This window comes from Pinus tabuliformis, chromosome 5_2 (genome assembly GCF_031772625.1).
Source record: "Pinus tabuliformis cultivar Carrire ecotype Pingquan chromosome 5_2, CPIR1, whole genome shotgun sequence".
NCBI lineage: Eukaryota > Viridiplantae > Streptophyta > Pinopsida > Pinales > Pinaceae > Pinus > Pinus tabuliformis.
The window spans coordinates 46506342-46533662 of record NC_142306.1 but is presented as its reverse complement, the minus strand read 5'-3'; the positions used below and the strand labels follow the sequence as shown (position 1 = coordinate 46533662).

Genomic DNA, 27321 nt, shown 5'->3' with positions numbered 1-27321 from the left:
AAAACAAAATATATAATAAGAAGAAAAAAAATAAAAATAAAAAATACATTCAACAAACTTATAACCAAACATTTATTCTGCACCATAAATTCTTTGATATACATACGTGGGATCATTCAAAATGCTTGCAACAAATTTACAACCCTAAATTAAACATTTTTACATACCCTAAATTGACATTATTTTTTTCCTCAGAAGACTAAATTAAACATTTTTATATAGATGTGTGGGATCATTGTTCAATGCCCAGGAAATGTGAAAACCTATATCATTTATAAATAAATAAATAAAATATCTTCAAATTCTTCGCTAGTTAGATGTCCAATTATACTATTTTAAATTCACAATGCATATCAGAAACAATCTTAAAAACTCCTTAGTAAATAATTTTATAAAAACATGGTTCGTAATCTGGGGAAGTGTTAAATTAAAATTTTTCTCCTTTACATTAAAGTTGGTTAATATAAAGTAGGTTTGTATCCCTTTAATAGTGTTAATACAGAAATTAGGTTGGATGACAGTTGAAAAAAACAAAAAATTACTTATAAAAAGTGAACAATAGACCTTTTATATAAATATAAATAATAGAGTAGAACCATTATGATTCATCGAACTAAAGTAACACATAGGTGATACCGTCGTCGTCCTGAGTGTACCACATGTAAAATAAATAAAATGTTGTCATCACTGTCACACTCAATTCCACATCATAGTCACCATGAATGTTACCGAGTAATCAACACCCTATCCTTGCGACTAAATTCTCCACATATAAATTCCACGTTATCAAATATTATATAATTTCTATTTAAAATGATTGTAACTCAGGTTATATATCAAATATTTTTTATTTTTAAAATGATTGTAACTCCTCGTTATCGTGTATAATTTTAGGTCATTATTAAATATTTTATAATATTTTATTATTATCTATTTTTTTTAATTATTAAAATAAAATAATACAAGGAATGACAATTCTCAACCATCCAACTTCTAATTGAGTTTTAGTTCATTTAAATTGATTTAAAGTTTTATGTAATTAATAAAAAATTTAAAGATATAATGATTTAGAAGGTATGTTTTTATGTAAATTGTATTATTTGAGTAAGAGTTGAGATTTTAGTAGAGTGGGAAGCTTACTTTTTGAGCTTTATCAAAAGGAGCCAAGGATGTTGTCTTATGAGATTTGACATTGGTTAGTGGATAACGTTGCATTGTGCCAACCACTCCATCATTCTATAAGGTCAATCTCTTATCTTACCAACAAAGAAGTCCCATGAATGAGGATCCCTTATCCAACAAAAATAAAAAGGTCTGAAGTAATTTTTTTCTTTCCCAAAAGATATTACTCTTCCTAACGCAACATCATGTCACAATAAGAGTTGAACTTGGTTGGGGAGGTTATGATTAAAGTCTCTTATACACCAATTTAATGAAATATTTTTTTCTTTCTCAAAAGATATTACTCTTTGTGAAAAAGTCAAGAGAGTCAAAACAAAGAAAACTCCTAATAAAACATATATAAAAATTGAACTTGGATAGGAAATTTATCATTAAACTTTCCGACCCACTTAAGATATACTCAATTGACATAAAATAATTTCACTACTAAAACCCAACCCAACCCAAGATATACTCAATTGACATAAAATAATTTCACTACTAAAACCCAAGAAGGTATACCTGGCCCATAAAATAATTTCACTACTAAAACCCAAGAAGGTATACCTGGCCCATAAAATAATTTCACTACTAAAACCCAAGAAGGTGTAGGTGGTCCATTGGTATGCATTTGGACCTCTAATTTGTTATGAGAAAACACATGTTGCCAATGCCATGCCATGCCACGCCACATGACTAGGAATAATATAGTATACAGTAGAGAATACGTACGTATTTTGGTGAGAGGTCCCACTCCCGTGTAGTGTAACGGATGTATAGAGACCGCTGCGGTGGCACATAGGAAGAAATAAAGGAGTCCTGTCCAGTCAAACGTCGGCGCTGAACACTGAAAAGAGCGAGGTTCTGCGTTGACTGCCTTCTGGGTGGGGAAGGACACGTGTAGGTACCTGTAGAGGAGGCTGCCGCTGAATGTATTGGAGAGGCGACCGGGGAATGGAAGACTTGACCTGAAGTGGAGTGTAGCGTGACGAATACGCAGTGGCCGACATGGATGATGGATGATGTGGAGAGTCAATGGAAGTGGGAAGCATGCGTAGAATATTCACTAATTTATTGGACAACATTCTTTACGTCAAATTTGGCCAAAGATTTTAAAATAAAAGGGAGGAAAAATAAGCAGAAAACTGGAGGGAGGGAGGGAGCGGGGTACCGCAGGCTATCTCAAGGCATCAACGCGCTTTCACCTGCCGCTGTTGTCGCCTTGTTTGAAATGAAGGAGCGAGTACCCACGGGCCCGAGCGCGATTCGGTACAGGTTCGAATCCCACCTATGTATTATTCTCTTATTACTTCAATCTTGTTACTCTTGTTGTTGCACACTGTTGTTTACATGCTTTGAGATTTTGTTACCCTTGAGTTTTGGGCGGCCTTGTATTGGCTTGGCTTGGGTGGGAAGCTTAAGCTTAGAGCCCCCTGCATTTCGTCTTTGACAGACATTAATAATGCATGAGGTAGAGAGGCAGTCAGGGAGAATACTGTCTTGCAAGGGTTTTGGTTTTGCTTGCCTGCTGCATTTTGTATTGGCTTTTGTGATCACTGCATCGTCTCTGTCCCTGGATGGGAGGGCTCTGCTCGAGTTGAAGAAATCGATAAGCCAGGATCCTATTGGCGTTCTTTCTGATTGGAGTGAAAATGACGACTACCCTTGCTCATGGAGTGGGGTTACATGTGATGGCTTGAGAAGAGTTGTGGGCCTCAACATTAGCGGTAGCTTGCATTGCCAGCCAGGGGGCTTTTCCTCTTCCACGTTTGAAGAGTATGGGAATGACAGCTCTGTCGAGCCCTGCTCTAGGTTTTTGCACTTTGTCACATCTGCAATAGAACTTTCAGCAAGCTGTTCGGGAGCTGGGATTTTGCCGGAGTCGATTCCTCCAACTGCCCTGTCTTCTGCTTCATCACTTTGTGGTAAAAAAGGGAGTATTCTGGATTCTTCAGCTGGGTACCGGGGAGGCAATCAGGTGGCCTGCAGGCTTACAGGTAAATTGTCCCCGTTTGTTGGAAATTTGACAGAGTTGCGCATTTTATCGCTGCCTTATAATGCAATCTCTGGAGAGATTCCAAGAGAGATCGCAAAACTAAGGGCTCTGGAAGTACTTGAACTTCAGGACAATTCTTTTACTGGCCAAATTCTGTCAGAATTAAAGGACTTGAGTTCCTTACGCGTGCTCAACCTTGGGTATAATTCTCTTACTGGAAGCATTCCTACGGAGCTTGGCAGATGTCACAAATTACAAATATTAAATCTAGCAGGAAACATGCTAAATGGGTCAATTCCCCCAAGTCTTGGGGACCTTCTGGAGCTGAAATTCTTATCTTTATCTTTCAATCAACTCTCTGGAGCGATAGAAGCAGATCTACTGAGAAGCTGCCAATCCCTGGAGTATTTTCATCTATCGAGCAACTTGTTGACTGGTGAAATTCCTCCACAGCTGGGGAATTGTTCTAGACTTCGTTCTATTTCCCTGTTTTCAAATATTTTAGATGGAGGTATCCCACCAGAGATTGGCAAGCTTTCCATGCTTGAAACGCTAGATGTTTCAAGGAACTCCCTCACTCATGAGATTCCCAAGGAGTTGGGCAGTTGCCATGAGCTTTCCGTACTTGTGCTCTCAAATCAGCTGGACTACACTCCGGGCAGAAATTATACTGATTCTGATCCTACCAGCGGCCTATCAAATAGTGACAAAGGAGAGTTCAACTATTTTCAAGGAGTCATTCCTGCCAATCTTGTGACTCTTCCCCGGCTTAAGATTATTTGGGCTCCACTGAATACTCTGAATGGTCCCTTACCTGAGGATTGGGGTGAATGTAACAGCCTGGAGATCCTTAATTTGGGTCAAAATCTTTTGACTGGTCGAATTCCTACAGCTTTGGGTAGATGCAGGAACTTGTATTTTCTTGATTTGAGCAGCAATCAACTTAGAGGAATGATTCATGAATTTCCAGTTTCTTGTATGCTTTTCTTTAATGTCAGTGGAAACAAATTATCAGGCAACATTTCAACCCGCCCGAATTATGACTGCCCCAAACAGCCACCGCTCTCTATAAATGACTTGTTCGATAGTTCACAAGCTCAGGTCACCTCTGCTGCTCTTTATTCATCTCTCTTCCTGTGTGGTTCTTGGGGAAGCAATCCATTCACTTCCATTCGGTCTGATGGTCGGATGGTGCTTCATGATTTCAGCAGTAATAACTTCACTGGTTTGCTTCCTCCACCTCTAATAGATGAAGGGCCGATGAAAGAACAGCCATCTTATGGATTATTATTAAATGACAACCAACTTACAGGGAACATTTCTAACTCCCTTTTTGCTTCATGCCAGAGATTTCGGAGCTTTGCCCTGAATTTCAGTGGCAATCAGATATCAGGTGAAATTCCAGCAGAGGTACTAGGGAATTGCAAATCATTGAAGTGCTTAGAGGCCTCACATAATCAAATTAAAGGATCAATACCATCCACCCTTGGGAATATAGCATCATTAGCATACCTAGATATGAGTGTAAATGATCTGCAAGGAAGCATTCCACCTCAGTTGAAACAGTTGAAAGACCTGAAGTATCTAAATTTGGCAGAAAACAAACTTACGGGGGCAATTCCAGGAGAACTGGGGGAAATGGCTTCCCTTATGCTATTGGACCTTTCTTCAAATACTTTTTCTGAAAAAATTCCGGAAGGTTTAGTCAACTTGAGGCAGCTTAAAGCCCTTTACCTTCAACAGAATAGATTCTCAGGGCAGATTCCTGAGGACTTCGCAAATTTGACATCCCTCGCAAAGTTCAACTTCTCATTCAACAATTTGTCTGGAGAAATACCAAAGATGGGAACAACATTGAACTGTGATAGTTTCAAAGGTAATCATTTTGTTCACCCTTGTCATTCTGCATCATCTCCATCACAGCAACCAGAACAAACACGTGGGCTTCTTCCATATGCATCCTCTCCGCATGCTACCACAGGTGGATCAAGGCGTGATCCTTCAGATTCTAACTCTCTTGAGATTGCAGCTATTACGTCAGCTTCTGTTATAACATTTTTGGTTGTAGCTTTTATCATTATTATAATGTATATAAGGCGCTGCATTCCCAAGCCACCAGGTCCCCGATCAGGGCGAAAGGAAGTTGTCACGTTTAACAACATAGGGATTCCATTATCCTATGAGAAAGTGGTAAGGGCTACGGGAAACTTTAGTGTGGGCAATTTGATTGGAAATGGTGGTTTTGGGGCAACTTATAAGGCTGAGTTGACTTCAGGATTGTTCGTCGCTGTGAAGAGACTCTCCGTTGGTAAGTTTCAGGGGATTCAGCAGTTTGATACAGAGATTAGGACCCTTGGAAGAATACGCCATCCAAACCTTGTGACACTGATAGGCTACCATGCCAGTGACTCAGAGATGTTTCTCATTTACAACTATTTGCCTGGAGGTAACTTGGAAAGCTTCATTCATGAAACGTCAACTAGGAAAGTTGATTGGTATATACTTCACAAGATTGCATTGGACATTGCCAAGGCTTTGGCTTATCTTCATGACGAATGTGTTCCCCGTGTGCTTCATCGGGATATCAAACCCAGCAATATTCTACTGGATAATGACCTCAATGCCTTTCTTTCTGACTTTGGTCTAGCTAGGCTTCTTGGAGCCTCTGAAACCCATGCAACAACTGATGTAGCAGGGACATTTGGGTACCTTGCTCCAGAGTATGCTATGACATGCCGAGTCTCAGATAAGGCAGATGTTTACAGCTATGGAGTGGTGCTGCTGGAATTACTTTCTGGCAAAAAGGCTTTAGATCCCTCATTTTCCAGCTATGGTAATGGTTTCAACATTGTTGCCTGGTCATGTATGCTTCTTCGAGAAGGGCGAGCACGTGAGCTTTACACCGAAGGTTTATGGGATGTAGGGCCTCATGATGATTTAGTTGAAGCACTTCACCTTGCTGTTATGTGTACTGGAGAGTCACTTTCAATTAGACCTTTAATGCGGCAAGTTGTGGAGAGGTTGAGACAAATTCAGCCACCTCGACTAAGCTAGCCAAATCCATTCTACATTTCATTTTGTGATGCTAGAATGAAGGCCTCGATTTGAGGCATTTGCACATTTGAATTGTTATTAGAATTGTTATGTTTTCAATTGTTTTTGCACAGAAAGGATGCACATCCAAGAAAAAAATTTGAAAAATCCTTCCCCCAATCATTTGGATACAATGGTATTTACTTAAACTGGTTTGTTCATTTATGAACCATAAAATAGAATCGCTGAAGAATGTGGAAAGAAGTTAGAACTGAGTCTCTCGTTCAGCATTAACATGGATTTTAAGGATTGTGTACTGACCTTTATCTTATAACACAATTGGTTTCTTCAAATTTAATAATAAAGGCATCTTGTATTTTTCAGGGGCAAAGTTTTGCATTGTTACCAAGATTTGCTTGTGTTCCTGTTACTTGTGGCACAAATATCTTTGTGAAGAATGCAATACTCCCATTTGAAGGCTACCATTTGATGTTTCATGCTGGTCTGGTTTGTGTAATTGCTGCTTCTAACAAAGTTTTGCTTCTGCATGTGCTTATTTTATTGTCTATTATGAACTTTCTCTATTGTGATGGTGCTGGCAAAACGTCTTTCTTTTGTTTGATTTGCATGTTAGTCAACCTGTGCCTGAAATGGATGTGTCACCTACAGGTAATTTACTCATGAATTCACCTTGAACATGGTAATGGTACGGTATTCCAGCAGTGAAAATGAATTTGCAGCACTTGTATGCTTTAGATTGTGCCTAGAACGAAATCCCATTGTCAAGAGAGATTTGTTTAGAAGCAATGCGTCTGACTTTACTTTACAACTGACAACTGCTATACACCTCTTGTCCCTGTAGGCTTCCAGTCCAACCGGGCTATCTTATGTTAGACTCTAAATTCCCGATATTGATTAGTTAGCCTTACTGGCAACCTTTGATTCTTATTTGTAAGTATTGTACTATTGATATGCTCGGGGTCAGCTTATTGATGTTGCTTTACCAGTTGATAGATTGGTAAAATTTCAAGTTTCAGCTAAATTATTAGTGCCTTGAAAATTCAGTGACCTATCTCGTGACTTAAATTCCATGTCTTCCATATATTATTTGACAAATTTGGTTAAACATGGCTTGAATGGAATAAAGGTTACACATTCTTGATAATCACTTGTATTTTTAGTTATCGCAGTCACGAAATCCTCTAATAGGGGTTTAGTTTTTTAATTTTAGAAAATGCATAGAATATATCATTACCCAACAATGCAAATGCATTTAATTTGTGGAACCAAACGGGTGTTACACAGGTCCCCCCTCTCCATGTAAGCAAGGAGAACTAGTATGTTCACTCTGGCTCAGATCTCAAGAGTATCTATATGTTTCCTAAAATTGTTCATCATTGCTGAGATCTGCATCTCTAACTCTGATCTAACTGTCGAAACTTTGCCCAAATTGAACAGAGTAGTTGCCTCATAAAGGTTGCATGACATAGTTGGTTCCGTAAGTGCCTATTAGTCTGATACATCCTGAAGACTCTTTTCTTGTCTGCAGATCATCATTTGTCCTCGAAAACATCCCTTTCTAATGAAGAGTGGAAACAAAGAGCACACGGTACTCAGCAATCCATACTTAAAATGCTCTGGCAACCTTTCAATTCCATGGAAAATGCTTAACTGTTTGAGGTTCACGGCACACCACAGCATCTATTTTCAAGGCCAGTACGGTGCACCCTATCCTTAACTAACTACCCAAATACTGCTTTCTGGAGGAAATGCACTGATTCAGAATAATTTACTAAAATTGAGTTCAGTTTCGAAGGCTGTTGAGTGCTAAGTGCTGGGAAAGGAGGTGGAGACAGCAACACTTCCTACTACACTATGAAGCATTCAGGCGCATCAGAAAAGGGGTCAGTACTAGAATACATCAGCTCGGATGCAGCACTCCGGGATTCACAAAGAAATGGCACAAGAATAGCAGCAAAGATGATGTGCCTGAGAGACAAGATGTTGCGAGTCAACCCAACTGGAGTAAGTGACCCTTCTTAAGGGCTATTTCCAGATTAGTTGAGCAACACCTCCAGTGGCTCCTGCATATGGGATAGCATCTTCCTTGTTTTTCTCTTCTTTTAGCTTTCGGATTTTCTTACTTTGATTCAATGAGATAGGATTGCTACATTGAGATTTAAGCTTTTCATCCTCTAGATCAATTGCCCTTCTGGATGCTCAATAAAATTTTACTTTAATCTATTCCTTGAGTTTCTAATCAGGGCTTTGATCTACTGTAATTAGATCCACTCCTTGTTCTTCATCGGATTCCAATGAGCTTTCTTTATGTACCAATATTATATTACAAAACAATGAGAGGCTTTTAACACAGCTTATTGTCTCCGTAGTTGCCTACCACAAGGTAGGTGCCAAACTGTGCTGACAGGATCCCCATTCTATTCTCTTTGCCATGTAGGTTCAGAAACACAATTCTCTCCACCTCCATTAATTTTTCATTAACATACTATCTTTTGTCATCAAATAATTTTTCATTAGCATACTATCTTTTGTCATCAAATTATTTACAATAGAAGGGAGAAGGTGATGTGGAATAGAATCTTCAACAGAAAGAAATAATGCTCTATTTAATTTAATATGCTTGCAATTAAAAAATGCAATATAGAGGAAAACCACAAAGTAATCTCTAAAGCACATAAACGGTGACAACAAGAAAAGGCAAACATACCTGCAAAACATACTAACATGGAAAGGCAACAGGATCTACAAAGCAAGTATTTTTTGTGAAGTGTTTCTTTATTGCGCTGTACTATTTTATCTTTACCCTTGCCTTAATTGTTATATTTTATTTAACTAACTGTATATGTCAATAATTTTGTGTATGTGTATGACCTCAAATACCAGGAAAGACAGGCTCCATGTGACAGCCGGTTGTCTTTAGCATTTACCTTATTTCTTTAAATTACTGAAATCATTCCCTGTTGATATTAGTTACATGCATATCATATTATATGATATATGACAGTGTCATCAGCTCACATAACCTGCCAGCTGACTTCCACATCCTTTTCTAAATGGGTGCAAACTTCTGTCAACTTTACTTTATACGAGTATAATTTTTGAAGACATTTTTTTGACTATAATGTCGACTTTAATGTTTCTTTTCCCATTCACTTTACTGTTGCCTTTAATGAATCCTACGTTTCCACATTGTGAATCTTACTTATCACATTATTTTATTTTAATATATGCGTTAATAGCATTTTAAAATTGAAATTATAACGCTTTTAATAGCATAAAGCTGTAAGACAACCAAATTTTATACAATAATGTAATGTAGGTCGCATTTTATAATTTTGTACGTTAAGCTTTGTCATGTACGTTTGTCTCATAGCTTTATTGAAGCTGTTATATATATAAGTTTTGATAAGGATCAATATTATAGAGTTTAGGTTTTTGTGGTTGGGATTCCTAATTACTTCACATATTTAGAAATTTTTGTTAAAAGTTTCAAACTTTCGGTTAGGTTTATTTTCAAAATATTGTTTAAACTAAAAGTATAAGATGTGTTATAAAAATACTATAAAAGATACTAAATGAATATTTTTTCTTTTTTTATAAATAAATGAATAATTATTATATTAGTAAATATAAATTATTTATATAATTTGGAATTTTATATAATAAAGTGCTTTAACATCAATTTCTGAAAACTATCTGTAACATGAATTTGTAATTATTATGAGTTTTAATTATAATAAAGTTCAAGCATTAGATTTTACAACCATGCATTAAGTCATATTACAAGCAAGTAAAAAAATTAAAAACAGCTGTTAAAATTTTCTTCAATTTCAACAATTATGACCCAATTAAATTTATTACTTATAAAATTTAAGTTCATCTATTTTATCTAGCTACTAAATTTTTTACAAAAAAATTCTATAAAATACAATTAAATTATAGAATTCTACCAAATAATAATAATAATTGATATAAACTCAAATAAATTAAATTAAATTAAACCACAGGGTTTCTAATAAATTTATCTATTGATACCAATTAGTTGAGAATATATGGCTCTTTATCCAATAAAAGCCCTCAACTAGATAAGGCCCTTGAGATCAGGGATTAAGTCACCTTTTACCAAAACGGTTAGTACAAACCAATAAAATTCTTTTTGGAAAAAGGAAATGTCCTAGAAACTAAATATGAAGGTTACTCACTAAACTCAAATGAACTCTTATGATACTTTTGAAAGGATGTATATACCTATGAATGAGGACCTTTGAAGGTTGATGTTATCAAAATCCTATGATGTTGTTTGTTAAAATGAAGGGAGATTTCCTTTGGATAGGGATGGAAAATTGTATCATTTGATTTGTTAACTAATGCCTTGAATGTCAACAAGTCAAGGTAGAGCATAGTCATACTGCATGTATGTTCCAACCTCATGACATCTCTAAAAGCAAATAGGAGATTGTTTCTTTAGATTTTATAGTTGGTATATCCACGATATTGCAAAGGCATGATTGTATTATCATGGTTGTTGATTTATTAATTTGTTTTAACCAAAACATAATTTATATTATGACAAATTACATGATGCTAGTTCATAGAGTATTATGCAAACTTGGGCATTTTGCACATTTCCTTCCTCCCTTCATAAAATAGCAGGGAGAGGATGAATTTTACTATAGGGGTTTCTTATGCTAATTTACCAAGTACATGGATAAATTCTAACAAACTGATTACATAGATAAATACATAACAATTTTTTTTATCTCGTGCTTTCTCTAACCCCTCTTCTAATTGAAGGAAATCCAATTGTTGTTTGACCTCCCAGTTAAACATTCATTCATGCTTCATAAGCAACAAATTACATGGTTGAGATTCAAACTTCTTGTTGCTTGATGACAATGGACCCTCTTATTATGACTTTGGTTAGGCTGGTCCCTTTTGTTGAAAATTCTTCCACTTGCTTAGAATCATCATGAACTTAGTTTCCTCCTTGGAATGTAACTTTGAAGGAGACTGCTCTTCTTGGTTTTTTGGGCAATTTTTAGCAAAATGTTCGTGAGCATGATAAACATTGCACTTGAATGGGGTCTGCTCATAATCTGGGACTTGATGGTGGCTCCACATGTTCAGGTTGATTTGCAAAGCTTCTTGCAGCCCCTTCTCCAAATCGACCTCCATGTATATTCTTGCATAATAATATATATTCCCTTTGGGTTTATGCTCTATCTAGATAGTGACCAAGTTTTTTTCCAATATCTTTTAGGGAACCATCACACCGAGAAATTAGTAGGAGACAAGGTAATCTAATTTGCATTAGGGTTGTTGTGATCTCCAATTCAATGTTAAAATTGAGGGTCATGGGGAGAGATACATTCCCTTGAAACCCATGAATTATGGCCCATACCTGAAAATCACATCTCTATCCTCTCTATTTAAAAACATAAAGAACAAAGGCGAGTAGAGTTGCTTTTCCGTTTAGCTTTGAGACCAATTCTCTACCACTCTTGCTCCCACAACTTTTGGATTGGACCAAAGACCTGTAAATTTTCCAACCAAAGCTCACTCATAAATGATCATGGCTTTCTTTCATGGCTTTGGAAATAGAAGATTAGAACATCCTTCTTATGAAAACTCCCTTTAACACTTTTTCTAAACGAATACATAAAGAGAAATAGCATGTATAGATTTTATGTTGCATGCGATACATGGTATATCACACTTAAAAAATATTTTCCTATGACATGCCTTGTGTCACAAAAGAAAAATTTCTAATGTGATAAACCTTATATCACACAACGAATTTTTTTGGTGCGATGCATGTTATATCATACTTGTTTATTTTCTACGGAACATATAAGCTCACTCCCCTTTATCATAACTGACATTTTTCTTTCCTGTAACATATCACATTATCAGAATTTTCATTGGTGTGATACACCACTTAAAGATTTTTCTTATCTTACGTGATACATCACACAAGATCTTTTTCCTTGTGCGAACTTCATCCTCCCTTTATCACATCTAAAACTTATTTTTGTGTGTGATGTATTGCACACACACACACACATATATACATGAAAAATTCCCAATTATTTTCAAGTTTTCTTAAGCCTTCCTTCTTTTGTTGCAGCTTGAAATTATCTTCTCATGCAATCTATTTCACATCCACATTTTCTTTTTGTGCAATGTGTAGCACCAAAAATATATCTTGGTGCATTACATTGCATCAAAAGGAAATATTTTCCTGCGATACATGAAGTCTATTGATGTACATGCAGATTCTCCTACATTTTCCATAATTTAAAAGGATTGTTACTTTTCACGTGTTTATTTATAGTACATCTATTTTTAGCAAGCGATATATTTATAGTAGGTTTATTTTTAGCAAGTGATGCATGTAGGATGACATGTGGTAGTGACTTGGCATTGACATGACATATAGAGTGCAATTGTTTAGCTATGTGATAAAATCCTTGATAAGTGCACACTACTTGTTATATCAATTTAGCTTCGGAGTATAAGGGTAAGAAATTTTAAATTTTTGTTCAAAATATTTAGGCGAGCTGACAGTTGCATTTTTAGCGCTAATTTGAAAATGTCGAATAAGGGCGATGATGGTTGGATTGTTAGCACAAATTCAAAAAATATCAAACTAAATGTGTTGATGGTTGGATTATATATATATATATATATATATATATATATATATATATATATATATATGACCAATCATATCACTAATTTACAATTATTATTACCCTCAGTGGCGAAAACTCAAACGAATTCTAATGTGAAATCATGAAATGACATGTCACACCGTTTATTTAGCCAGCGCTCATTTGTCTTGGTACCCACTCCTTTGTTGAAATGTGTGTTGTTTGCGCTGTAATATATATATATATATATATATATATATATATATATATATATATATATATATATATGATTGGTTATTTTTGTATATGATTGATTCACTGTTACACCATCACATTTAATCTCAAGTTTTATGAAAGGAATCATACAGGGTCAATTTGTTTTGTTGGGATATTCACCAAGGTGAATAGTTAGTTTAGACTCCTGCATATTTGTGATCAATTTCCGCTCTCGTTTCCATTGCCCGTGGTTCTTGACAGTGACAATTATGGGAAAAAGCGACAAGTTGCACAGGGGGAGCCTCGGGGACCTGACCTCCCCGAAGCATATCTAGATATTCAAGAACATTTTCGAGAGGCTAGCTAGGACAAATTTTTTTCTTCAGGTGCAACAATTGTCGTGATGGGTTTGCTCAAGTCTTTGGTGAAGGGCTTGATGGTCAGGGTATCAGTTTTGGAGATATTTCCTTCCCTGTCACATAGGAAGTGGTTGCAAAGGCTACATGCCTCCCTATTGATGGAGAGCACTGGTTTAAAAGCCACATTTTGGCTGGAATTGACATTCCTTTTTTCTTAACGGATGAGTATAACGACAGACCATGACGTTTGGTGGTGCATAGATCTTGGCTGAAGGATGAATGAAACCTGCTCCTTAGGATCACTTAGTCTTATTTCACCTGTGAAGGGCGCTTCACATTGCTGGATAGGTAAGGATGAATGCTCCTTTAATTTTACTTATGAGTCTCAAACATATGTCAGCAAGAGTGAGGGCCAAACTTGATATATCATCCCACTTCATCTATCACAAGGGCCTAATCAAGTTATTAATTGAAAATCATTTAAGAAAGGTTAACAAAACATGGGAGGATTTTCTCTTATGGGGGGCTTTATGGAATCTGTCTCACTTAAACCTAAGGCCACCAACAAAAGGAAAAGAAGTAAGAAGCTCGTTGAACTGCCCGAGTGATTCGTAAACTGCCGTGGATATTCCACTAGACAGTTCATCACAACATATTTAGATCTGTATATATTACTGTAATTAGTGCATGCATGTAAAATTAATTTATGCAGAAAGGAAGAGAACGGAAAAATAAGCTTACACACATAAGACACAATATTTGCTCTTAAGGAAACCTTTTCGGGAGAAAACCCAGCTGGAAGGTGAGGCTGCTTCGCTCTCTTTCTCTGTCTGGAAATATGGCTGCAGATACAAAGAAGTAATGCTTGTGGCCCGTGGGTTGCTACAGTGCACATATCCTCTCTGTGTGCTCTACCTCCTATCTTTCCTGGCTATCTTTGCTCATCTATGGAACAAATGCTCTCGAAAGAATGAAATGCTTCTTCCTCCTAGTGGCCCGGTAATAACACAACCCGATAGCATACTAGTGGTTAAGTTTGACTACATCAACTCTTAACTAAAGTTATAAAATAGACTCTTCTAGAGTCTTCTACATCACAAACGTGTGGTTAGCCCCTTTTCCATGAATAATGGGGGTTGACGCGGCATCCTCTTGAACTATAGGTGTGAAAACATGAAGGTTAACTTCTGAGTGGCATAACTTTTGCATACGGAGTCCGATTGATGTGATTCTTGCGCCGTTGGAAGTATGTTTGTGTGTAGAATAGCATTAAAAGGTGCGATGCTTTAGCGGTAAAGTTTTAACCCCAAAAAACGTCGTTTGATGCCTCAAAACACTCTCAGAGGGTTTTAGACCCCATTTCGCCAAACTAGGTCCCATTTGTAAAGATGGTCTCGTGAGCTGATTCCTCCACTTTTTCCACTCCAAATTCATTGATATGGATGACAAAAAATATAATGATCTAATTCGGATCACACCTCCCCATTTTGGGAGGTTTTTGGTGCTCAAAAGCTTTTACTTGATGAGGTGAGGAAATTTTCCTCCACCTTTTCTCTGGTGTACCATTTAGCTTTGCTTGGAAGTTGTCCCTTCAACCCAATTTGCGAAAGGTCATGCTGCCCCTGTCTTGTAGTTCTGGACCTCTTCTACAAAACTGTACCTTCTGTCAACTCTACCTGAGCATATGGTGCCAAATCCTTGACAAAAGGTAGGACATGTTCCTCTTCCTGATCTAGCATGGAAGGCTCATAGAGTTTCAAATTCTCTACATTTACAACTGAGTAAAAGCGCATATATGGTGGTAAACCGAGTCGATAGGCATTATCACCCACCTTTTCCAGTATCTCAAGGGGACCTTACCTTCGAGCCTTGATTTTCTTACCAGGCCCCTGCAACCTCTCTTTTTTCAACTGTAGCCATACTTTATCTCCCACCTTGAATGATTTCTTTGTTCTGTGCTGATCATGTCTGGCCTTATACTTCATCTGCGACTTTTGTAGCATTTCCTGTACCTATAGATGGATCTGCCTGATCTTCTCTATAAAATTTTCAACCCTCAAAGCATCTCCTATAAGGTCTTCCTTCACTCCTCCTTGTTGCCCATATGAAATATCCAAAGGTGAAGGTGGCAAATATCCAAAAAAAGTTTCAAGTGGGGACTTTCCTGTACAAGTGTGGACTACTCTGTTATAAGAATTTTGTATATATACTAGATTTTCATCCTAGGTTTTCGGATGCTTCTGGTTGTAACCCTTCAACAGCTGTACCAAAGTCCTGTTGACTACTTCTGTTTATCCATCTGTTTGTGGATGGAATGCTATAGATCTCTTCAACTTCGTGTCCATCTTATCCCACAATGTAGTCTATAATGCACTGAGAAATATTGTATCCATGTCTGGAATGATGCTCCTTGGTATCCCAAAGTGTACCCAAACCTGTCCAAAGAACAAGTTTGTTGCTTCTTGTCTGCTGATGGTCTTTTTATAGGGCATCAGAACACACATCTTGTTGAACCTGTCAACTACCACGAACAGGTAGTCATGTCCCTTCCTGGTTGTCGGTAAACATCCCACAAAATCCATGGAAATGGTTTCCCAAGGACGAGTAGGTACATGTAAGGGATGATACAGACCTTGTTTCCTGTTTCTAGGCCTGCTGGTACAACAAATCACGCATCCTATTATGAACCTAGCTACCTGCTCTTACATCTTGGGCCAATACAAATACCTCTGCAAGTTAGCCACAGTCTTCCCTACACCAAATTGCCCTGCAACCTTGGAGGTGTGAGCCTCTCTAATCAGCTGCAAACTCTCACCTTTAGGAACACATAACGTATCTAGTCTATAGAGTAACCCATCCAGGAGATGGTAGTCAATAGTGCTGTCACCATCGTGCACATGAATCTGAATTTGCAACTGCTAATACACCTCCTTGAAGTCCTCATCTTCTGAATATGATTCTACGTATGCATCATGGGTGAATGGCTCCATGTGCATAAGAGTCCCCAAAGCTGTAATATTTGATATGGGTGGCCTTGAAAGCATATTGACTAACTTGTTTGTGCTGCCCTTCTTATACTTGATCACCAAATGAAGCTGTTGTAAAAACCCCATCCACTTGTAATGCTTGGTCTGTTGTAGCTTATTCTTGGCCTGTAGGTACTATAACTGTTGGTGATCTGTGTGGATTATTGTCTCCTTTCCCATCAAATAGTGCTTCCATTTATTCACAACTTGCACCATGGCTTAGTGCTCCTTATCGTAGGTAGGGTAGTTAAGAACTGCCCCATGAAATACTTCAGAATGGTAGCAAACATGCCTTCCTCCTTGCATCAAGACAACTCCCATAGCATACCCACTCAAATCTATCTCCACTTCAAAGGGTCATTGCAAGTTTGGTAATGCCAGAACTGGTGCTTCACTGATCTTATTCTTTAACTCATCGAAAGCCTTTTGTTGCCCTTTTCCCCACTGGAAACTCTTGCCACTTGCTGTTATGGTGTGGAGCGATGCGTCTACCACTGAAAACGAGGCTATGAATTTCCTCAGGTACTGTGCTGCCGCAGTGAAACTCCTAACCTCAATAACATTAGTAGTCACCAAACATTTCATGATGGCCTCCATCTTGGAAGGATCTATCTTCAATTATCCTCCACCAATCACATATCCCAAATACACCAAGGACTACTGCGCAAACTCACACTTCTTGAGATTTGCTAGTAGTTGGTGCTTCTTCAATGTTTCTAGCACCTGCATCAAATATGAAATATGCTCCTCCCAGGTAGCACTATATACCAGTATATCATCCAAATAGACAATAACAAATGAATCTATAAAAGGGTGCAGTACATCATTCATTAATCTCATAAATGTCGCTGATGCATTACATATTCCAAATGGCATAACTAACCACTCATACAAACCTTGCCTAGTTTTGGAGGCAGTATTCCATGTATATTCTTCTTTGAATCGAATTTGGTGATATCCAAACTTCAAGTCTAGCTTGGTGAAATACTTTGATTACTGCAACTGATCTAGCAGATCGTCTATCTTGGGCAAGGGGTATCTGTTCTTGAGCATGATTTTATTCAACGCCCTATAATCTATACACATCTGCCAAGTCCCATCATGCTTTGGCACAATGATGATGGGTGAAACACATGGTGATGTACTCGATCGAAGGACACCTTGTTCCAGCAGCTGCTGCAATTGTTTCTTCACCTCACTTTCTTCTATAGTAGACTTCCTGTACAACCCAATATTTGGAAATGGGGAGTCTGGAAATAACTGGATCTCGTGCTCCTGTTCTCTCTTAAGGGGTATCCCATTAGGCTCTCAGAACACGTCCTTGTATGCCTGTAACAAATCCTCCAGTTGCTATTTTTGTTTCTTAGTACACCCCTCTAGGGATGCCTTGTCTCTTATTGACTCCTCTATAGATCGATTTTCTCTTAAAAACAATAATACTTCTTGCTGGAATTGATCAATTTCTTGGCTTGGTTGGCACTTACTAGTGAAATTTTCAACATGCCTTTATGCACGTTGATGATGAATTATCCTCCATCCTTGATGAGCCGGTACTAGTTATCTCTCCTCATGAATATTGAATCATGCATGTACATGTATGGACTCCCAAAAATGACTCCACATACATCAAGGGGAACCACATCTAGATCTACTTCATCAATAAAATCAACACTAATAGAAAATCTAATTTTGCACTGTTTTGTTACCTTCATCTTTGCATCCTTATGTACCCATCCTAGTGGATATGGGTTTGGATGATCACGAACTTCCAGCGCCAACTTCTTGACTAGATCTGCTGCAGTGAGATTTGCTCGCGATGCTGAGTCAATCAGAGCATCAATCTTCGTCTTCATGGCCTGCACCTTTTCATGGAGGAGTTTGGTCATTTCTTTCTCTACCTGTTGTTGAAGGATACCTAGATTCACCTCCTTCTACATTGATTACAAACGATCTTCTCATCCATGTCTGAGATGCTTTCAACTTGGTTGCTCGAATCAGTGGCCATGAGATTCTTCTTCTTATTATCTTTCTTCTTGTTGTTCGGATTTGCTCTGGATGCAACTTCCAACACTTCTCCTCTGTATGGCCATCAATGTTGTAGTGGTTTCAGTGGTTGCTAGGATCTTTGCACTAACGCGTTGTGGCTGCCGTCTTTTTATCTTTTCCCCATTTCAGCTTCTTTTTCCCATCCTTAGAAGCGTGTTGTTGCTCCTTTTGCTTGAATCCACTTGATTGCACTCTTTTTAGTGCTATGTTCTCTAGGTACTGTGCCTGTACACAAGACTCATCCACCATTTTGGGCTTGAACAACATCCCTTGCTCACACAAATGGTAGTGCAGACCCCCCAAATATTTGAGGACTACATCTGGGTTCTTTGAAGAGATACCCAACATTATAGCCATCTTTCTGAATTCCGTGGTGTACTCTTACACACTTTGGCACGAATTTTGCCTGAAATAATGCCACCAGATCCATTGGTCTTCCAGTACCCAATGGGATAAAAATTTGAATTAGTGAGGGTTTTTAAATCCTCCAACCTCAGGGTTTCCGTGTGGCTCTCCCAACAAGTCAGTGCATGACCCTCCAATTTCAGCCGCAAGAATGAGATCTTCTGCCCTTTCTCAATCTGATGGACACTGAAATAAACTTCCAGTTACTAGAACCAGTGGTTCAGATTCAAAGGATCGATCGCACCGTGGTATGGCTTGATATCAACTTTTACTTCCACTTTAAACAGTGATTGGTTCACGACACTCGAACTCAATTGATCTTTTCCTGGTTCTTTCTTCGGTTGGTTATCTGTCTTTTCCCGATCTCCCAATCCCCCTTTTAATTTGTCCTCTGCATTCAAACCCCCTTCTTCTCCAAATATCCCCAACTTATTTCTTAGGAATTTCATGAGGAGGCTTACATTGCGGTTTATATCTGCGACTTGTTCTTCGAGTCGCGAAAACCTCATCTATGCAGGATCATGAGGTTCATTTATAGATTCGTCGCCCATGATTAGGGTTTTACGATTTTCGGCCTTGTCGATCTAGATCCCTGCATTCTCCACAAAATACCCAAAGAAACTTGCTCTGATACCAAATGATCAGTAAAATTCCATGGATATTCCACTCGACAGTTCGTCACAACAGATATGATAATACTATATTAAAAATATGAGATTCTACACTATTACAGTTTTATTTAATTTCTAGATCTGTAGATCTTACGTAATTAGTGCATGCATGTAAAAGTAAATTATGCAGAAAATAAGAAAATGAAAAAATAATCTCACACACACATAAGACACAAGATATGCTCTTTGGGAAACCCTTTTGGGAGAAAACCTGGTTGGAAGGTGAGGCCGCTTCACTCTCTTTCTCTGTCTGGAAATATGGTTGCAGATACAAAGAAGTAATGTCTATGGCCCATGGATTACTACAGTGCACAAATCCTCTCTGTGTTATCTACCTCCTATCTCTCCTGGCTATCTTTGCTCATCTATGGAACAAATTCTCTTGAAAGAATGTAATGCCTCTTCCTCCTAGTGGCCCAATTATAACACAACCCAATAGCCTCTAGTGGTTAAGTTTGACTACATCAACTCTTAACTAGAGTTACAAAATAGACTCTTCTAGAGTCTTATAAATTACAAACACGTGGCTAGCCCCTTTTCCATGAATAATGGGGGCTCATGCGGCATCTTCTTGAACTATAGGTGTGAAAACAGGAAGGTCAACTTCTGAGTGGCATAACTTTTGCATACAGAGTCTGATTGACGTGATTCTTACACCGTTGGAAATATTTTTGTGTGTAGAATAACATGAAAAGGTGTGACGCATGAGCAACAAAGTTTTACCCCAAAAAAACGTTGTTTGATGCCTCAAAACACTCCCGGAAGGTTTCAGACCATGTTTCGCCAAACTAGGTCCCACCGGTAAAAACAGTCTCATGGGCTGATTCCTCCACTTTTCCACTCCAAATGCATCGAGATGGATGACAAAAAATATAATGATATAATTCAGATCACCGAGACCTTAGAACAGGGAACTTTTTCTCTCTAGACTAGAAATCAGAGGAAAAATGTGATGACAAAACCCCCTCCCCTAGTTCCTAAATTGAAAAAGGTGTACACAAGAAGTAGGAGACTTCTGGAAAAGAACACCCGACCCCATTGTCATATGCCATCTCCTGGACATACAAAAGCCACTAAATCAATAGAGGAACACAAAAGTTGAAGATGTTGAACCTGAGACAAAGAAAACAAACGCTGTTAAGGAGCCCAGATTAGCTGAGATCTATGGGGGAAGAAGGTCTCACACTAGACCACTGAACAAGTTGAGGCTTAAATTCAAGCTTAAACAAAACCCTAGCCTAACACAACAAGTCATTGAGGTAGATGATACACTTCAGAGAGATCTGGTCATAAACAAAGAGAAGTCTGCAAGTTTTAGGAAGCATAAGGGTCAAAGTAAAGAGCCTGCTGCTAAAGCCAAGACAAATAGGAAAAGGAGAAAAAGTGAAGTTGATATTTTGTTGCAGGTAGCTAGCACAATCAACTAAAACATTTACAGTGTGGATCTTAGTTTTTCCAATATTCTTTTGGGAGCATTTTGATGGAGTGCAAACAGTTAATCTATCAATGCTACTTTCGCTTCATTTTAGATGAGTGCTGATAGTTAGATTGTCAATGATAATTTGCCTCTGTTTTGAGAAAGCGCTGACATTTAATCTGTCAGCGGTGACTAGTTTTTCTCTCGATTTGAGGTATGCCAGTTAATCTGTTAGTGCTAGGGAAAATACTATTTTTGAAGGCAAAAAGGAGCAGTTTGGAGCGAATGCATCCTTGAAGGAAGGATTTACATACCAGATTCCCTTTTTTGTGGATCAAAACCAAATTTCAAGGAATAAATTACTATACCAAGCATGATGATGGAGCAAGGTTTTCAGAAAATTTGGGCAAAACATTAGTGGTCAGTTCTGATCCTTAGCTTCAACCAGGTCTTCAACAACAACATAGTTCTCAGATACAAAATATTATTATCTTATTTTATGATTGAACAATATAATGTATTTAACTTTAATTAGAGACTTACTTGGCTATTTTGAGACTTTGTAATTAAGGCTCTTCTAAAAACGTGGTTATGGTTTTGTAAGTACTCTATAAAGCTGTTAATGAAAGAAAACCAATGGTTCGAAATTTGAGAAAAAATGTAAGCTGTGTATGTGCTTTGTTTTTGTTGGTTAATCCTACGTGACTAGTGATCAGAAGAACTTAGTGTTTCAAAGCTGAGAATTCATGTGTTGATATGTTTTGGTATGTTTCTTGGTGAATGTTTTTACCTATGCTTTTTTCATTGAATATTTATCTTCCTTATGCTTAAATGAAGGTATTAAGGTGGAATTCATGCTTCATTTTCTTGCTTTGTCTTTACCATTTAAGTATCAATTTTCTTATCTAATTTGAACATAATTCTTCTATCAGATGCTCTATTTTAAACATTTTTTTGTTATTTTCTCCTACCACTCTCAATAACAAGGTTGTCTAAGGATATTTCAACTATCCTGCTCTTAGCCTTTGTCACTACATCTAACATTCTAGTAACCACTGATTGATTTGAATTTACTACGACTCCATGCGCAAGGATACACTTTCTCTCTGTCTTACCATCATTTTCAAACCCTACCGAACTCATGATCTAGCCACTACACTAAAGACAACTAATTTCTGAGGTGACACTTCGTAGTTGAATTGTAAAGGAAAGAGCCCTCTCCGGGTGGAAGGGGCTAGCATTTGGCCCTGAAGTTGGTTTGAAAGAGTTACCTTAGGGGTTTTTCCTTTACAGCCAAGGGAAAACTTGTGAGTGTTAAAATTTTGGCGCTATTGTTGGGGAACAAAAGATCCATTCTCCTCGAATGATTTTATTGTTTAGATAAGATCTCTGAGGGAAAACATAGACTTGGACATCAATTTTGGATGCAATGTTTTTGTCTGGTGATTCCATTGTTAGGATTTAGGGTGATTCCACTGGGGGAGTTCTGGTTCATAAGGGAGTCTACACATGGAGGAACCCAAATCCTAATCTACCAGAGGTCTTAAGTCCAAAATTTTTTTCAGAAAAATGAAATTTGCGAGGGAGTTAGGTACGATTTACCTAGAAAGGTTTTTGTCTCTACCTAAAGAGATTAAATCCATTGAAGACGGTCAAAATTAGAGTTTGATTTGTCAGAAGTAATTCTTGATGAGAAAAGATTTAAAACTTATATTCCAAGTGTTTCTTCTCAAGAATTGAGTTTATCACAAGAAGAAAATAATATTTGGCTTTAGTTTTAGAAACTAGAACATTTGGCTCATGAGCTTCAGGTAGCTGTATCTAAGTCCGATCTAAGTTGGATCTCATATCCCTACTTCTGCAGTTGTCACAACAACAACTTCATTTCCTTTGTCATCTTCCTTCCAAATTCCTAGTGTTGTAGTTTCTTCAATCTCGTCTCATTCAGTCATGGCAGCTAGATATGCCCCTCTCGCCCATCCATGTCATACTAAGCTAAAATTTGCTTTATGGGTAGATAAAATTAGTACCAAAAGATCAATCAAAACTTCACCATTTCAACTATTTTATGGTACACAGGCCCTTTTCAAGATTTCTTGAGTATACTGGTAATGATGCTTTTGTAGGAGCATGATGCATAACCTTATATTTTTCAAAGAAGAATCAATCAACTTATTGAAGCTGAAGAGTTGAGAGAACAAGTATATAACCAAGCATAATTGTTTCAGGATAAATTGAAGAAAGTGTTTGATAAAAGGGTGAAAGTAGATAATTTTTAGATTTAGGATATGGTACTGAGATGGGATGCTAGGATTGAAGAAAAATGGAAGCACATAAAGTTTGATCATATTTGGAAAGCCCCTCATAAAATAGTTACAGTTCATGGTAGAAACACATTCATTCTAGAGGATTTGAAGGGTGATCTCATCAGTGGAGGCCCAATAAATGGGTATTTTCTGAAGCCTTAGTTGTGTTGAGAGAGAATTCCCATTTTTTATTTGTATATATCCGTTTGATTTTAAAAGAAGTTGCATGTGTGGACAAAACTTGAAAAGGTTTGAAGCCCAAAGTGAAGGCCCTAAGATCTAGACAAGTGTTTGTCAAAGTTTGATTTGAAGTTTTAGTATAATATTTCAGTTTTGCTTCTAGTTTATTTCATGTTAATAAAATAAAAGTGGCATTTCAATATGCCCAAAGCAATGATGTAGATTTTTTTTTGGCCCAATTGACCTGACACTGGAGCAACAAGTTCTTTGCTTCCTCACAGGGAGGAAAACATCCCCACTAGAGCCAGCTATTATCTAAGTTTAGCTTCAGAGTCTAAGGTTCAAAAATTTTAAATTTTGTTCAAAATATTTAGGCACGATGATAGTTGCAATGTCAACACTAATTTGAAATGTCGAATGAGGGTGTTGACAGTTGGATTGTCATTACAAATTCAAAAAACATCAAACTAAAGGCGATGACGGTTGGATTGCCAGCATATATGTGTGTGTGTGTGTGTGTGAAGTTTTAAAGTGCTAACAACTCACACATCAACAAAGGTGCGGGTACCAAGACAAGTGAGCATTGGATAAATAAACAACGTGACATGTTGTTTCATGATTTCACATCAGAATTAATTTGAGTTTTTTCTAATGAGGGTGATAATCATTGTAAATTAGTGATATGATCATCATTTTTGTATATGATTCATTTACTGTTCCACCATCACTTTTAATCTCAAGTTTTATGAAAGGAATCATGTGGGGTCAATTTGTTTTGTTGTGATATTCACTAAGGTGAATAGTTAGTTCAAACTCATGCATATTCGTGATCATTTTCTGCTCTCATTTTTGTTTCCTTCAATTCTAGACAGTGGCAGTTATGGGAAAAAGTGACAAGTTGCATAGGGGAGGGCCCCGAGGACCTGACCTCCTTGAAGCATATCTAGATATTTGAGAATGTTTTTGAGAGGTTGGCAGGGATGAATTCTTTTTCAGGTGAAATGGTTATCATGATGGGTTTTCTCGAGCCTTTGTTGAAGGGTTTAATGGCCAAGGGGTATGTATTAGAGATATTTATTTCCCTAGAGGAAGTGGTTGCAAAGGCTACATGCCTCCCTATTGATGGAGAACACTAGTTTAAAAGCCGCATTTTGGCTCGAATTGACATTCCTTTTTTCTTAAAGGATGATCATAAGGACAAACCATGGTGTTTGGAGGTGAAAATATCTTGGATGATGGATGAATGGAACTTGCTCCTTAGGTTCACTCAGTCTTATTTCACCTATAAAGGGCGCTTCAATAAACTCAATATGTATCATTTTCATTTTCATACTCACATTTATGGACATGTAAGGATGAATGTTCCTTTATTTTTATTGATGAGTCTCAAACATATGTCAACAAGAGTGAGCAACAAACCTGATGTTTCATCCCACTTCATTTATCACAAGGGCCTAATCAAGTTATTAATTTAAAATCGTTTAAGAAAGGTTAACGAAACATGGGAAAATTTTCTTTGCTACGGGGTTTTGTGGAGTTTGTCTCACTTAAACCTAAGGCCATCAACAAAAGGAAAACAAGTAAGAATCCTACTAAACTACCCCATACCTTAGAATAGGTAATTTTGTTTGTCTAGATTAGAAGTTAGAGGATGAACGTGATGATAGAACCCCCTCCCCTAGTTCCTTAATTGAAAAAGGTATACAAAAGAAGAAGTAGCAGACTTATGGAAAAGAAAACCCTCCCCCCTCCTCATATGCATCTCCTGGACATAAAAAAGCCACTAAGTCAAAAAAGGAAACAAAGGAAACAAAGGCTGAAGTTGATGAACATGATATGGAGAAAATAGAGGCTGGTAAGGATCCCACATTAGCTAAGATCTACAGGGGGAATAAGGTCTCACACTAGACCACTGAATAAGTTGAGGCTAAAATTCAAGCTTAAACAAAACCATAGCCTAGAACAACAAGTCATTGAGGTAGATGAGACACTTCATAGAGATCTAATCATAGACAGGGAGAAGCCTGCAAGTACTAGGAAGCCTAAGGGTCAATGTAAAGAGCCTGCTGCTAAAGCCAAGAAAATTAGGAAAAGGAGAGAGAGTGGAGTTGATATTTTGTTAGAGGCAACTAGAAGACTAAACTAAAACATTTACAGTGCGGAGTTTAGTTTTTCCAACATCCTTTTGGGAGAATTTTGATGGAGCACAGATTGTTAATCCATCAGTGCTACTTTCACTTCATTTTGGATGAATGCTGATAGTTAGATTGTTAGTGCTAATTTGCATCTGTTTTGAGACGATGTTGACATTTAATCTGTTAGCGATGCCCAATTTTTTTTCTCAATTTTATGTATGCCATTTAATCCGTCAGCCCTAGGAAAAAGACTATTTTTGAAGGCAATAAGGAGTATTTTGGAGCATGCAAACCATGAAGGAAGAATTTACGTACTAGATTCCCTGTTTTGTGGATCAAGGCCAAAATTCAAGGAAGAAATTCCTATACCAAGCATGATGATGGAGAAAGGTTTTCAAAAAATCTGGGCAGAATATCAGTGGTCAATTTTGATCCTTAGCTTCAACTAGGTCTTCAACAACAACATAGTGCTCTGATACAAAATATTATCATCTTATTTTATGATTGAACAATGTAGTGTATTTAGATTTAATTAGAGATTTACTTGGCTATTTTGAGACTTTGTAATTAAGGATTTACTAAAAAATTGGTTATGGTTTTGTAAGAAATCTATAAAGATGTTGTTGGCATTATGATACAGGTGTTGTCCTTGATGGAAACTCACTCAGATGAAAGTTCACAGTATAGCAGCAAAGGGTTATAGATCAGACTCCAAAGAATGAAGAAAGAGAGGTATACGCAGGTTCACTTTGTCCAAGGAGCATATACACGCGGGTTAACATAACAAAAGGAGCGTATAATGTATACACCCACTTTCATAGGAGGAAAAGTGCGTACATGTTGGGAAACCAATTTTTTGGTCTGAGGTATTTGGTCCAAGGTATTGGTCCAAGGTATTTGGTCCGAGGTATTTGGTCCAAGGTATTGGTCCTAAGTAGTTTTGGTCCAAGGTATTGAGAAAGGCCTAAGAATAATTAAGGTGGAGAAGATCATTAGGCTAGTGTGCAAGTATTGAATATCTGATGAAGTGTGAGATCAAGTACGCAAGTTATGGGTTTCTGATTCTTTGCTTGATCTGAACTAAGGATGCACCTATGTGATTAATGATGGATGATGGATCGGGATTGTAAGACCTAAAATGTATTATAATTATGTGGTTTGATCATGGATAGTCTAGATCTGAATACTGATGCATGTTTTATTCTACAAATGTTATGATCTGGGTATGACTGGATTCTGAAATAGATGTGAAGCTTTTAAGTTAGTATTTTTAGATCTGTACGTTGGTTCACTTTGGTAAAAGCGCATATACATGCTGGTTCGACTCATCATAATAGCGTATACATTATGAACTATGATATTTGAATGTGCAGTTGGTTCTAGTGGTTGTTGCAGAGTTCTGGGTTCGGCTCTGTGTTCTAGTGACTGTGTTTTCATGACAGTATTCTGAATGTTCAGATTGGTTGATTGTGATTTGCTTCAGTGATGATGGGCTGTCAGTGATGATGGGCTGTCAGTGATTCAGTCGTGGGTGATTCAGAGATTGATGATTGAGTTTCAATGATTGGTTAATGTAGATGTATTTGATGGTTGTATTGCAGTGGTGATTGATTTTGAGCTTCAATGTTGTTGATGGGTAAAGTATGAAAATTGGATGAAACGTGGCCTTCAAATTATGGTGTTGTGTTCCAGGAGT

General features: G+C 37.5%; 1 protein-coding gene across 9 annotated transcripts; it reads left to right on the top strand.

Moving 5' to 3' along the window:
• The first annotated feature begins 2272 nt into the window (after window positions 1-2272).
• On the top strand, window positions 2273-8563 carry LOC149157516 (LRR receptor-like serine/threonine-protein kinase RPK2). 9 transcript variants are annotated; one of them, XR_016261602.1, is made up of 3 exons: window positions 2273-2430; window positions 6575-6692; window positions 7740-8563. XR_016261602.1 is itself a non-coding variant. In XM_089435818.1 (2 exons), the coding sequence occupies exon 2, from the start codon at window positions 2624-2626 to the stop codon at window positions 6209-6211; it is 3588 nt and encodes a 1195-aa protein (XP_089291944.1). In that variant the 5' UTR covers window positions 2277-2430; window positions 2615-2623; the 3' UTR covers window positions 6212-6310. The 9 variants fall into 9 exon arrangements, 2 of the variants coding, with proteins under 2 accessions (XP_089291944.1, XP_089291943.1); XR_016261600.1 differs by having other exon boundaries at window positions 6575-6697; XR_016261598.1 differs by having other exon boundaries at window positions 2273-2436.
• Window positions 8564-27321: the final 18758 nt, after the last annotated feature.

Coding starts and splice junctions, on each gene's coding strand:
- LOC149157516 (XM_089435818.1), top strand. CDS start 2,624: ATGCATGAGGTAGAGAGGCAGTCAGGGAGAATACTGTCTTGCAAGGGT.